Source organism: Panthera leo, chromosome A2 (assembly GCF_018350215.1).
Source record: "Panthera leo isolate Ple1 chromosome A2, P.leo_Ple1_pat1.1, whole genome shotgun sequence".
NCBI classification, from domain to species: Eukaryota; Metazoa; Chordata; class Mammalia; order Carnivora; family Felidae; genus Panthera; species Panthera leo.
The window spans coordinates 5,905,401-5,916,324 of record NC_056680.1 but is presented as its reverse complement, the minus strand read 5'-3'; the positions used below and the strand labels follow the sequence as shown (position 1 = coordinate 5,916,324).

At 62.4% G+C, this 10,924-nt stretch overlaps 1 protein-coding gene across 4 annotated transcripts; it reads left to right on the top strand.

The window, feature by feature from the left end:
- The first annotated feature begins 1,209 nt into the window (after positions 1 to 1,209).
- On the top strand, positions 1,210 to 10,900 carry MAP2K7 (mitogen-activated protein kinase kinase 7). 4 transcript variants are annotated; one of them, XM_042928237.1, is made up of 12 exons: positions 1,210 to 1,392; positions 3,081 to 3,128; positions 6,178 to 6,319; positions 6,504 to 6,570; positions 6,685 to 6,798; positions 6,876 to 6,995; positions 7,176 to 7,259; positions 7,347 to 7,526; positions 7,629 to 7,709; positions 7,817 to 7,959; positions 8,560 to 8,605; positions 8,711 to 10,900. In XM_042928237.1, exons 1-12 carry the CDS (start codon positions 1,269 to 1,271, stop codon positions 8,843 to 8,845), a joined length of 1,284 nt encoding a protein of 427 aa, XP_042784171.1. In that variant the 5' UTR covers positions 1,210 to 1,268; the 3' UTR covers positions 8,846 to 10,900. The 4 variants fall into 4 exon arrangements, with proteins under 4 accessions (XP_042784171.1, XP_042784170.1, XP_042784172.1 ...); XM_042928236.1 differs by having other exon boundaries at positions 7,152 to 7,259; XM_042928238.1 differs by lacking the exon at positions 3,081 to 3,128 and having other exon boundaries at positions 7,152 to 7,259.
- The last annotated feature ends 24 nt before the right edge of the window (positions 10,901 to 10,924 follow it).

The following is a 10,924-nucleotide window of genomic DNA, read 5'->3' as shown; positions in this document are numbered from 1 at the left end:
CGTGCCAGAATGAAGGGTATGAGTTTCGTCCTGGGAGCAAAGACAGACCTCAGCAGGAGAAATTAAGTGGCATCTTCTGCTTAGCTTTTTTTCTGGAGAACCCCTTTTCCTCTCCATTCCTTGTTATTCTCCGGACTCCAGTCTTTTATCTGTTCCACCCGTAAGCTGTCACCATAGGAGTCCCCACAAGCCTTCAATGCCCACCAGTGATCCTGTGCGGGCCCGGGAGTAGGCAGGGCGTATGGCACAGCCTGCCTGACCCTGACTTCCTGGGACTGGACACCTCGAGATGTCTGCAAAATGTGAGCCTCTTCCTGGCAACTGAGAGCAGAGACAAGCTGTTTTCCGAAAACCAGGATTGCAGATGGGGACATTTTCCCGGCACCCACCATGCCAGTTAAGCCGCGAGGATGACAGGCTGAGGGGAATTAACACCAAGGCCCATCTACTGCACTGTCCAGACGCTGGGCTCACATTCCAGGGCGGGAAGATGAGGGAACGTCTTAAAATGTCCCAGGTGGGTCTGGCCTGGAACTCTCTGGCCATGACCCTGGCCCTGTGGTCGAGGTCAGGGGTCATGCCGCTGGACTCCTAAGGCCGCTACAGTGACCTGAGCCCTACCCCGTCCGTCCCGCCGGTCCTTAGCCACCCCCGAGTTTGCTGAAATAGAAAGGGCTCCCCACGGGTGCCTAATTATGGGGAGGAGGCAGCAATTAGGCATAACAGCGATCCTAATGAAACACTGTCCCGTAAGAGAAAGGCAGTCCTGAGGGAGCGTGGGTGCCAGAGAACAGGCCGGGCGGGGAACAGCGAAAAAGAGGCTGAGGACACATAGCAAGAGCTACTCCCAGCAACAGCGGCCGCGGAAAGAGCCAAGGTTGCGCATGCGCAGCAAAGGCAAAGCGCGGGATTGCGTCTACCCCTCTGCACGCAGGCGCGCCGCTTTCCCCGCCTGCCGCGGTCTGCAGAACCGTGAATGGATTTCAACACAGTGCCTCTCGAGAAAGGGCTCCGACTCCGCGCATGCGCATCACGATGAGCGGCTTTGCACGTTGCCCGACGCGAACTCTAGGTGGCGTCATCTCTCCGGCCGGGAAGAAGCACGCATGCGCGGAGGTTAGCACGAGGGACGGGCGAGTGCGCGCCGCGGACATGCGCCGTGCAGGGAGAGACGGCGGCTCGGCGGGGTCATCCAAGCGCAGGCGCAGTGCGGTGTTTGTCTGCCGGACTGACGGGCGGCCGGGCGGTGCGCGGCGGCGGCGGGGAAGATGGCGGCGTCCTCCCTGGAGCAGAAGCTGTCCCGCCTGGAAGCAAAGCTGAAGCAGGAGAACCGCGAGGCCCGGCGGAGGATCGACCTCAACCTGGATATCAGCCCCCAGCGGCCCAGGCCCAGTAAGCACGGCGGCGTGGGGGAGGGGGCGGGCGGGCGGGGCGCGCGCCGCGGGAAGCCCCGCCCCCGCCGTCAGGCCCCGCCCTCGCTTCCGGGGCGCTCTTGCTCCTCCTTCTCTCCACCCTATACCCCCTGCTGTCGGCTCGCTGGGAGAGGGTCACGGTGACCCAGGGGGGCGTGGGGCCGGCGGGCTCCCGGGCGGCCCTCCCCAACCTAGGGGGATCCCCCCTTACGGGGCCTATGAGCCTAGTCACCCGGCCCTAGGGCAAGGCCTCCCCATCTGATGACCCGCCCCCTCACCGTGATCCTCGGAGCCCGTGTCACCGTCACCTACTCTAGGAGCCGGGCTCCCCTTAATCCAAGCGACTGTGACCACATCCAGATCCCCCGCAAACATGTACACGTCCCTTCCGACCAGATGATTTCACTCCTGCCATCTCAGTGACTGGCAGGGGGCCCCTTCTCCCAACCTCTGCACCTGGGTCCTTGTCATATGGTTCAGTGGATGGTCCACTCGCATTCATACACGCACACCTGGCCCGGCTGACACCTGAGATTATTTGACCACATACAACCCCCTATTCCTCTGACCTCCTTTTCTGTGACTGTGTCTGGTGATCCCTTTTTACTAGGCTGGGACCTTGTCCTTCGGCCTCGCAGACCCCCTCCCGCACACACCCTACCCACATACACCAGGCCCCCTCCTACTTCATCTTGGCGACTGTCTGGCCTCTCCAAAAATACACACCCAGCCTCCAGCCTGGCAACGTCGTCACCTGGACTCAAGTGACTTCCTGCACACCCACATTCACCTGGCCTAGGGATACCTGAGGCCAGTGTGGTGCTATCCCAGCCCATGTACACCTCACGTCTGATCCCACCGTCTCTGTGACTACCTGCCTGGCATCTTATTGTTTGGAGCCAAAAGCTGCCCCTCCCCGGCACTCAACACCTGGCCAGGGATTGCCATGACCACTACCACTGTCTAGTCTCTTTGTTTTGTCCCACAGAACCCCTTCCCCAAATCTCTCAGCTGGAGGGCATGAGAACTTCACCCTCCCCCCAGACCTGATGAGGAGCACCCCGCTCTCTGGCCCTCCTTTGTGATTCTTCCGCGATCCACGTAGCTTATGCAGCTCCCTGTGGGGTCATCCTGATAGGAGGGGGACATGCCCCCACATCGGGGTATTCCAGTCTCTCCCTGCCCACCCAGCCTGACCTTCACAGCCTGAGTGCCCCCACCATCCCTGTGTGCAGTCCACTCCTCCCTTCCTCTTCTGACCTGGGGTAGTGTGGGCTCCTCCCCGGGGCAGATACCCTCCTGACACCGGAGGGTCCCTGCTGGGCTCTGCGATGCTGCCTCCCGCAGCCCCAGCTTGGGTGAGACAGGGCTGGGCACGGGGCCTGGGGTGCCTTACGGGGTGGCTGTCCCAGGTGCAGAGTGAGGTACGGTGAGGCCCGTGGTGGGCAGGCCCCCGAGGAGCCCCCTCCAGGCGTCTGTGTCTGTGTCAGCTCCATCCCATCCTCCTGGTCCTCCCATCTCTGTGGTTTCTACCCGTCTCTGCACTTTGGTGCCTCGCGCCTCCCCCTCTTCCTTGTTATGATTTGATTTCTTTTCTTTTGGACAAATCAGTTGTTTCTGTTGTGATTTATCGTGGTGTTGTTTTTTTTCTTCCTTTTCCCCATCCAGTTATTGTGATCACTCTAAGCCCTGCTCCTGCCCCGTCCCAACGAGCAGGTACCAGCCTTTTTATCATTGCCGCTTGGACATCTGCACCATTGACCTAACCGCTGCCCCGGCCGCAGAATGCCCTCCCCCATCGCCCCATGCTGTGTGTGCGGTGTGTGTGTGCGTGCCCGCGCCTGTCACTCTTACTCTCTGTCCTTCCACCCGATCCGTGATCAGTGATGTTCGGCCCGCTTGGCCTCTTCTGTGTTCTCTCACCTTCGCTCCTCCCTTCCTGGTGAGCTCAGGTTTAGACTCCCCTGAAGAGGAAATGGGCTCCTTCACCGGCCAGGAGTCTGCCACCCGTGAGAGATCACGTGTGTGTGTGTGTGTGTGTGTGTGTGTGTGTGTGTGTGTACGCGCACGCGCGCGCTCACGTGAGGGAAAGAGGGAAAGCGGGGCCAAGGCCATCGGGCTACATCTGTTGGTCCGTTCCGACAATACGGCGAACATGTATTGCCTGCCGCGTGCCATGTCTGTTTTAGGTGCTAGGGACGCGGCGGCAGACAGAATGGACCAACGCCCCTTCCTTCTGCGGCTGACGCTCGCTGACAGCGAGCATCCTCCTGGTCTGGGAGAAGTGGAGAAAGCGGTGATGCCTTGCAGAAAAGGCAGAGTAGAGCTGGCTTGGGGTTCTGCAGCGGGGGCCCAGTTGGGGAAGCCTCTGGAGAAGCTGCGATCTGAGCACAGTCTCATGGGAGGTGGGGAGCATGTAAAGGAAGGTAGAGAAGGCAGCCAGCCGAGGCCTGAGTGCAGTTGCCGGTGGGTCTGGGAGCAGACGTGTGTGGGGTGTGTGTGTGTGTGTGTGTGTGTGTGTGTGTGTGTGAGTGAGAGTGAGTGTGAGAGAGAGAGACACACACACACCTACACCACCTCTGGGTGGGGTCTGGTCCTGTTGGCCCTTATGTAGGTAGAACTAGATTGGGCACTTTGTGTGTGTGTGTGTGTGTGTGTGTGTGTGTGTGTGTGTGTGTGTGTGTACGTGCACGTGCGTGCACATGTGTTGGGCTGGCAGCCTAGTACATCTGTGGCTCCTGTTGGCCATGTGCTTTCATGCCCTCTCTTGTTCTGTCTCATTCTCTCTTTCTCTCTCTTTCAGCCTCTTGCTCTCACTGTGTCCTCCTGACCTGCCGCGTGGCCTGTCCCCACCTCTGTGACCTCTGTTTTCAGGGCCTTTGTGTACCTGCCCCTTTCCCCCCACCTTAGCTACCCCACACTGGCCCCACTCAAATCTCCACCATGCTTCAGTCTGAAGGGCCCCAGGAAGTGTCTGCACCCCCCTGAGAAGTACGGAGAGGGTAGGATGTGGTCCTCACCCCACACACCTGACAGTGCAGGGCAGAAAGGGGGCCCAGATATCCTCCAGGGGGTGAGAGCCTGGCAATGTCTCCAGAGAGCCTAGGTACAGGGACAGCATGAGGGGCCCTCGAGTGTCCCTGAGGTGGTTGGGCCAGGGAGGGAGGGATGAGGACTCTGCCTCTGGCCATGGCAGTGCAGTGAAGCAGGGGATTACAAAGCAAGGGGCTGGAACAGCAGGGAGGGGGCCCAGGAGGTCAGGCCCCTAGGCCAGTGCCGGCTGATGGGCCTGGCCATCACCCTGGTCCCCAGGGCCTTTCCTTTGCTCTTACCAGCCCTTAGCAAGACCCGCATCCCATTTTCAATTGTAGGCAAGGGTCACATGCCTGCCCCCTCACTCTAGATGTGGTCAGGGTCCCAGGCTGGCAAGGCAGGGTAAGTGCCCAGATGCCAGCAATTCAGGCATATTTGTCTCTGTACGTTGGTCACTGGGCCCACATCACCAGGTGCTTACAGAACTGGAGGAGGAAGGGGTGGGCCGTGGCAGGAGGTGTAGGTGGGGTTGGGGGGGAGGCCAGGGGCAGAGCGGCAGGCCCCAGGCCTCCTGGCCTTTCTCCACGAAACGTCCTCTTCTGGCCCCTTAGCTCGTGGAGCCAGTGCCCTACCCAGCTAGGGTCCCCTTCTGGAGCACTTCCAGGGCCAATGGGGGTATGAGGGTTCAGTGGAGGGTCATGTGTCTTCTCCAGAGACCACACCGGTCTCTGCTCCTCGACCCTATTGCCAGCCCAGCCAGGGAGGATTCTAGCCACTCAGAGAACCTCCTGTCCTGTCCCGGGCCCCTGTCTGGCCTGTCTCTGCAGTGCCTCCTCTGGGCAGCTGGGCTCCAAGTCTTGGCTCCCATTTGTCTGTCTGTCTCCTGCCCTCCCGATCCCCGAATGCCGCCTGCCCATCCTGGGGTGACCGCTGCCTGCCCGCTGCCTGCCTGCCTGCCTGTAGCATGCCCAAGCTGTCCGCATGCAGGCTGCTGAGAAGAACCAAACCCCACTGCCTGGCCCATTCCCCACCTCCCGTCCCACCAGCCCTTGGAGGGGCTGTGCCGCCTGGATCCTCTCACCCAAAGGACACAGGCCCAGCCTGGGGTCCTACCCCCACCCGTTGGCCCCAGCTTTGTAGGCCGAGCTGGGAGGCTCAGAAACGAGCCTGCTGGCTAGAGGATGGCCCTCCCTGACCCTGGAACAGAATGTGCGGCAAGGCAGCTGGAAGCTTGCGTCCCTCGCTCATTGTCTCCCTGGGGTGGTCTGCTTGATTCTTATTGGGCAGCCACGTGCAGTGCTCCCAACAGGGCCAGAGCCCAGGCTGATCCTGGCGGGCGTTCCTTCCTCACGTGGTCCGGAGCGTGGGCACCATGGCCCTGGGCCTGCTCCTGGGCAGAGGTGGGGCGGAAAGGGACACATAAGGAAGACTGCCTGGCTGAAGGGTGCCATCAGCCTCTGGGCCTTGATCCTGTGTCAGCATAGACTTGGGGACAATCCCTCAGCCTCTGGGGACCACCCCTCCCTGCCAGCCCACTCCATCTTCTTCCAGGTCAGGGGGGCAGGAGAAAGCACCCTGAGAGTGGTTGGGGGTGGGAGGGAGACCTTAGCTCCTCCAGCCCATGTCTGTGTTGGCCTACCTGATGCCAGGGAGGGGAAGACCGGAGTCCCCCGAAGACCCCACAGTGCCAGCTAACCCCTCTCACCCCTGGCTCTCACCCCCCCCTCCCCAGCCCTGCAGCTCCCGCTGGCCAATGATGGGGGCAGCCGCTCACCGTCCTCCGAGAGCTCCCCACAGCACCCCACACCCCCTGCCCGGCCCCGCCACATGCTGGGGCTTCCGTCAACCTTGTTCACACCCCGCAGCATGGAGAGGTGAGCTGTCGAATGGGGCCAGCTGGCCAGTGCGGGGGTCAGGAGGTCAGTGTGGGGAGGCCACTTTGCCCGCCCCAGGGAGGAGGGAGGTGAAATCTGTGGGAACCCCTGTGTGACGGGGACTGGAGTGGCCTCAGTTTGGTTGGGATCCTCCTCCACCGGGACCTCCTCCCTGTTCCCTCAGTATCGAGATTGACCAGAAGCTACAGGAGATCATGAAGCAGACGGGCTACCTGACCATCGGGGGCCAGGTACCACCTCGCCCCGACTCCTGGGGGGGCGGGCAGGACACGTGGTGGGGCTAGGTCTTTGTCGGGGGCAGACGGAGACCCGGCAGAGCCTCCAGCTCTGGCTGTCCTCGACAGCGGTACCAGGCAGAAATCCATGATCTGGAGAACCTGGGCGAGATGGGCAGCGGCACTTGCGGCCAGGTGTGGAAGATGCGCTTCAGGAAGACGGGCCACGTCATTGCCGTCAAGGTGAGCCCTGCCCCTGTCCCCAGCGGGCGCCCCGCCCCGAGACCGGGCACTAAGGCTCCCCTGGCCGTCCCGTGCAGCAAATGCGGCGCTCGGGGAACAAGGAGGAGAACAAGCGGATCCTCATGGACCTGGATGTGGTCCTCAAGAGCCATGACTGCCCCTACATCGTGCAGTGTTTCGGGACCTTCATTACTAATGTGAGTCCAGGCCTCTGGTGTTCCCCTGCCTCTCTGTGGGCTCCCCAGGTGTCCTTGCTGATCTCCGGGTGTGCCCCCTGGCGCTGGTCTGTGTGGGGTGGGTCGGAGGGTGCGGCTGCCCCCCCCCCCCCGAGCCGGCACGTGCCGCCCCCACAGACGGATGTTTTCATCGCCATGGAGCTCATGGGCACGTGCGCTGAGAAGCTCAAGAAGCGGGTGCAGGGCCCCATTCCCGAGCGGATCCTGGGCAAGATGACGGTGGCGGTGAGCAGCCCGACGGGTGCGGCCGGGCGGGTGGCCCCTGGGCCCCCATCCTCCCATCACGGGTGCCCTCCGCTGTCCTCGCCGCAGATCGTGAAGGCGCTGTACTACCTGAAGGAGAAGCACGGCGTGATCCACCGTGACGTCAAGCCCTCCAACATCCTGCTGGACGAGCGGGGCCAGATCAAGCTCTGCGACTTCGGCATCAGCGGCCGTCTCGTCGATTCTAAGGCCAAGACGCGCAGCGCGGGCTGTGCCGCCTACATGGCAGTGAGTGGGGGTCCCGCGGCGCCCCGGCGGGGGAGCGTGGGGATCTGGGCGGCACGCCTGCCGCAGCCCTGGGGGTACATCATCCCCTTCTCCCACCGGCAGCCTGAGCGCATAGACCCTCCGGACCCCACCAAGCCAGACTACGACATCCGGGCCGATGTGTGGAGCCTTGGCATCTCCTTGGTGAGTTGTGGGGCCCCTGCCAGCGTCTTCTTGGGATACAGACGAGGGCGGTAAGGGAGGGCGGGGACCAGTCCTCGGCCCACCCAGCCCGCCTGCTTCTCTCCTAGGTGGAGCTGGCGACGGGACAGTTTCCCTACAAGAACTGCAAGACAGACTTTGAGGTCCTCACCAAAGTCCTGCAGGAAGAGCCCCCGCTCTTGCCCGGTCACATGGGCTTCTCGGGGGACTTTCAGTCCTTCGTCAAAGACTGGTGAGGAATCCCCCCTCCCCTCCCCCCCGCCCCGTGCTGTGCTCTGGGAGGCAGGGCGGGGTCAGGTGTGGCCCTGCACTCAGAGCAGCCAGGGAGATTTGGGGCTGGCGGGACCCCCCCTCCCCGACGGGGGGTGGGGGCAGCTGTGGGCGAGAAGGCCGCAGTCAGGGCGGGGATGTGGGCGGCAGCTGGAACCCGAGGCCCGAGTTGGCCCTGTGGGCAACTGGCAGGATGGCCCTTGGGCTTGGCCACAGGAGGTTGTGAACAAGCCGATGTGCCCCGGGGCCTAGGGGTCTGTGTGTCCCGCGGCGACAAGCGGAATGATGCCCGCGTGGTGTCCCCATTTGATTGTGAGAGCCCCAGTCCACCTCTTCCGTGGGCCCCTCCCAGCCCAGGTGGGGCTTCCGCTGCAGGTGGGATTTGTGCAGGCCCTGGGTCCTCTGGCTTCTCAGCCGGCAGCACAGGGCTGTGAACACACAGCAGCTGCTTCCCTCCAGATTCTGAAGACCCCTGTCTCAGAGGGAGGACAGTTGTGTCCCCGGGACAGCCAGACCCCTCTTCCCAGGCTCTGATTTCTGTTTCCTCCCTCTTTTCTGTTAGCCTTACTAAGGATCACAGGAAGAGACCAAAGTATAATAAGCTACTTGTGAGTATCTGGGGCCCCTGCCTCCCCACCCATCTGGACGTCCAGGGGCCTGATCCCCCGCTGGGGCTCCTCCCTGGTCCTAAGCCCTCCCCCTCGGGCCCGCAGGAACACAGTTTCATCAAGCGCTACGAGATGCTGGAGGTAGACGTGGCATCCTGGTTCAAGGATGTCATGGCGAAGACCGAGTCACCGAGGACTAGCGGAGTCCTGAGCCAGCACCACCTGCCCTTCTTCAGGTAGCCACGTGGTGGCGGCCAGCCCCACCGGGGGCCGGGGGCATGGCCACAGGCCCCCCCTTCCCCACCTGGCCACCCAGCTGCCCGCCAGGGGAGACCTGGGATCTGGATGGCTGCTGAGGGCTGAGGACAGAAAGTAGGGGGCGCCGACCCACCCCCGACTCCCTGCCCACCAGCTGTGGACAGATGGGCTCGCCAGGCCCCAGCCCTTCCCGTCCCGGGGTCAGCCGGCCGTGCGCGTCCCCCTGACAGACACTGTGAACGGAAGACAGCAGGCCACGAGCAGACTCGCTATTTATTCAGTCGTAACCTCTGGGCTGGGGCGGCCCCCAGGGCCCGGGAGAGAGCCGCCCGTCCTGCCCCTTCCCTCCCCACCCCACCCGCTGTGTGTTGTCCCCTCTGCCTCCCCTCTGCGAACACGTTCCTTGTGTCTATCCCCTCTCTCTCATCCCTTGTCTACCTCTCTGGCTTTCCCCACCCCCTTCCCTGCCTCTGCCTCTCTCCTGGCCCAGATCTGGGCTCTGCCACCCCCAGGGGTGAGGGGGGGACCCCTGGGTCCACTTAGGTCTCCAGCAACGGCGAGTCGGTCGGCTGGTGTCTTCGCCCCAGGAAGGCGGGCTGGGCGTTATGACTACAGCTGGACCTGGGCTGGTCTTTCTCTCTCTCTCTCTCTCTCTCTCTCTCTCTCTCTGTCTTTCTCTGTCTCTCTTTGATCTCAGGGGGTCCTTTTTGGAGTTTATTGTATTTTATTGTACTTGGTGGGGTGTTTGGGGGGTGGGGGGAGAAGAGCTTGTTCTCACGGGGTTTGTCGGTACCTTCAGAAACTTTTACCAAAGTCATGTTTAGCTGCTTGCGGTGGAGCCCCTGACCGCCTGTGGGCACGGGCGTCTGGGGCTGGGGGCCAAGCCCCAAAGGTGGGCTCTGGGGGCGTTCCTCCTCCCTCGGGGCCAGCCCTCGGGGCTGGAGACTGGCCACAGCTTGGGGGGTGAGTTGAGGACCTCAGGGGGCATGGAGGGAGCCCAAGGGGCCGCGGCCACACAGGGTGGCCTTCAGGGAAGGCGGGCACAGGGCACACCGAGGGCAGCAGGCGCTGCCACGGCAGGGAGGTGGTGGAAGGAGTCGGTGGCAGAAGCGGGGCCATGGAGCCCCGGGGAGGCAGGGATTGAGGGTGCAAGCGGTGAGCGTGGGGGTTCGAGGACGTGTGACGGGACAGAGGTGGGGCTGGCTGAGGGCTGGGCGTGCGCAGACAGTCACGCCCTCGTAGTGCCCCTGAGCGCCCCTCGACTCCCCCAGAGCTGGCCAGTCCGCCCGAGCCCTGTGCAGCAGCCAGAATGGGAGGGGGTGTGTTTCCTTTTTGTTGGTGATGCATGCAAACCAAGTGGACGACAAAACAAAACAAAACGAAAAAAAAACAAAAAACCCACCAACACCAAAGGTGAGGAACTTGGCCGGATGTAGCTGAAGCAGTCTAGACCTAGGCATCCCTGTATTCTCTTGTTCCTGTCCATACTCACGAAATGCCGCATGTTTAAAAGTACGCAAGTTCTCTGCTCTTTGCCCCCCCTCCCCGGGAGGGGAACGGCCACCTTCTCCCGCCCCGGTCTCCTTTGTGAGGGGATGGGCGCAGGGTGGGGGGGCCGACAGGCCTGGCCCCCCATCCTCCCTCGCCTGGCCCGGCCAGGGGGGCCTTTGTGGGTAGCTGGAAGGTTCCATGGCTGGTCCCAGGGCCAGCGCAGGCCCTAGGCCGGCCACCTGGATTTACTTTTATTTAACTATTTTCTGTTTTGTGAGTGTGTCTGCCCACCCCTGCCCTCCTTCAGTGTTAAGTGGGAGTTCTGGGGGAACCTCTTCCCCTCTGCCTCTTTCCTGACCTGCCCTCCGTCACCGGTCACCAGCCCTCCCTCTTGACCAGGCAGAGGGTGGAGCGGGCGGGCAGGGGCCTGGGGTGGCCCACAGCCCCCTTCTCTGGTCGCCAGTATTCCCCTGTCCCTTTTTAAAATGAAATGCCCTTGTTTGTAAATCCTTAGACGCTTGAGAATAAAACCCCTCCCTTTTCTTCCATCGTGTCTCTGTGTGTCTAGAG

Coding starts and splice junctions, on each gene's coding strand:
- MAP2K7 (XM_042928236.1), top strand. CDS start 1,269: ATGGCGGCGTCCTCCCTGGAGCAGAAGCTGTCCCGCCTGGAAGCAAAG. Junction 7,710..7,816: donor GGAGCCTTGGCATCTCCTTG/GTGAGTTGTGGG, acceptor CTTCTCTCCTAG/GTGGAGCTGGCGACGGGACA. Junction 7,960..8,559: donor CAGTCCTTCGTCAAAGACTG/GTGAGGAATCCC, acceptor CTTTTCTGTTAG/CCTTACTAAGGATCACAGGA.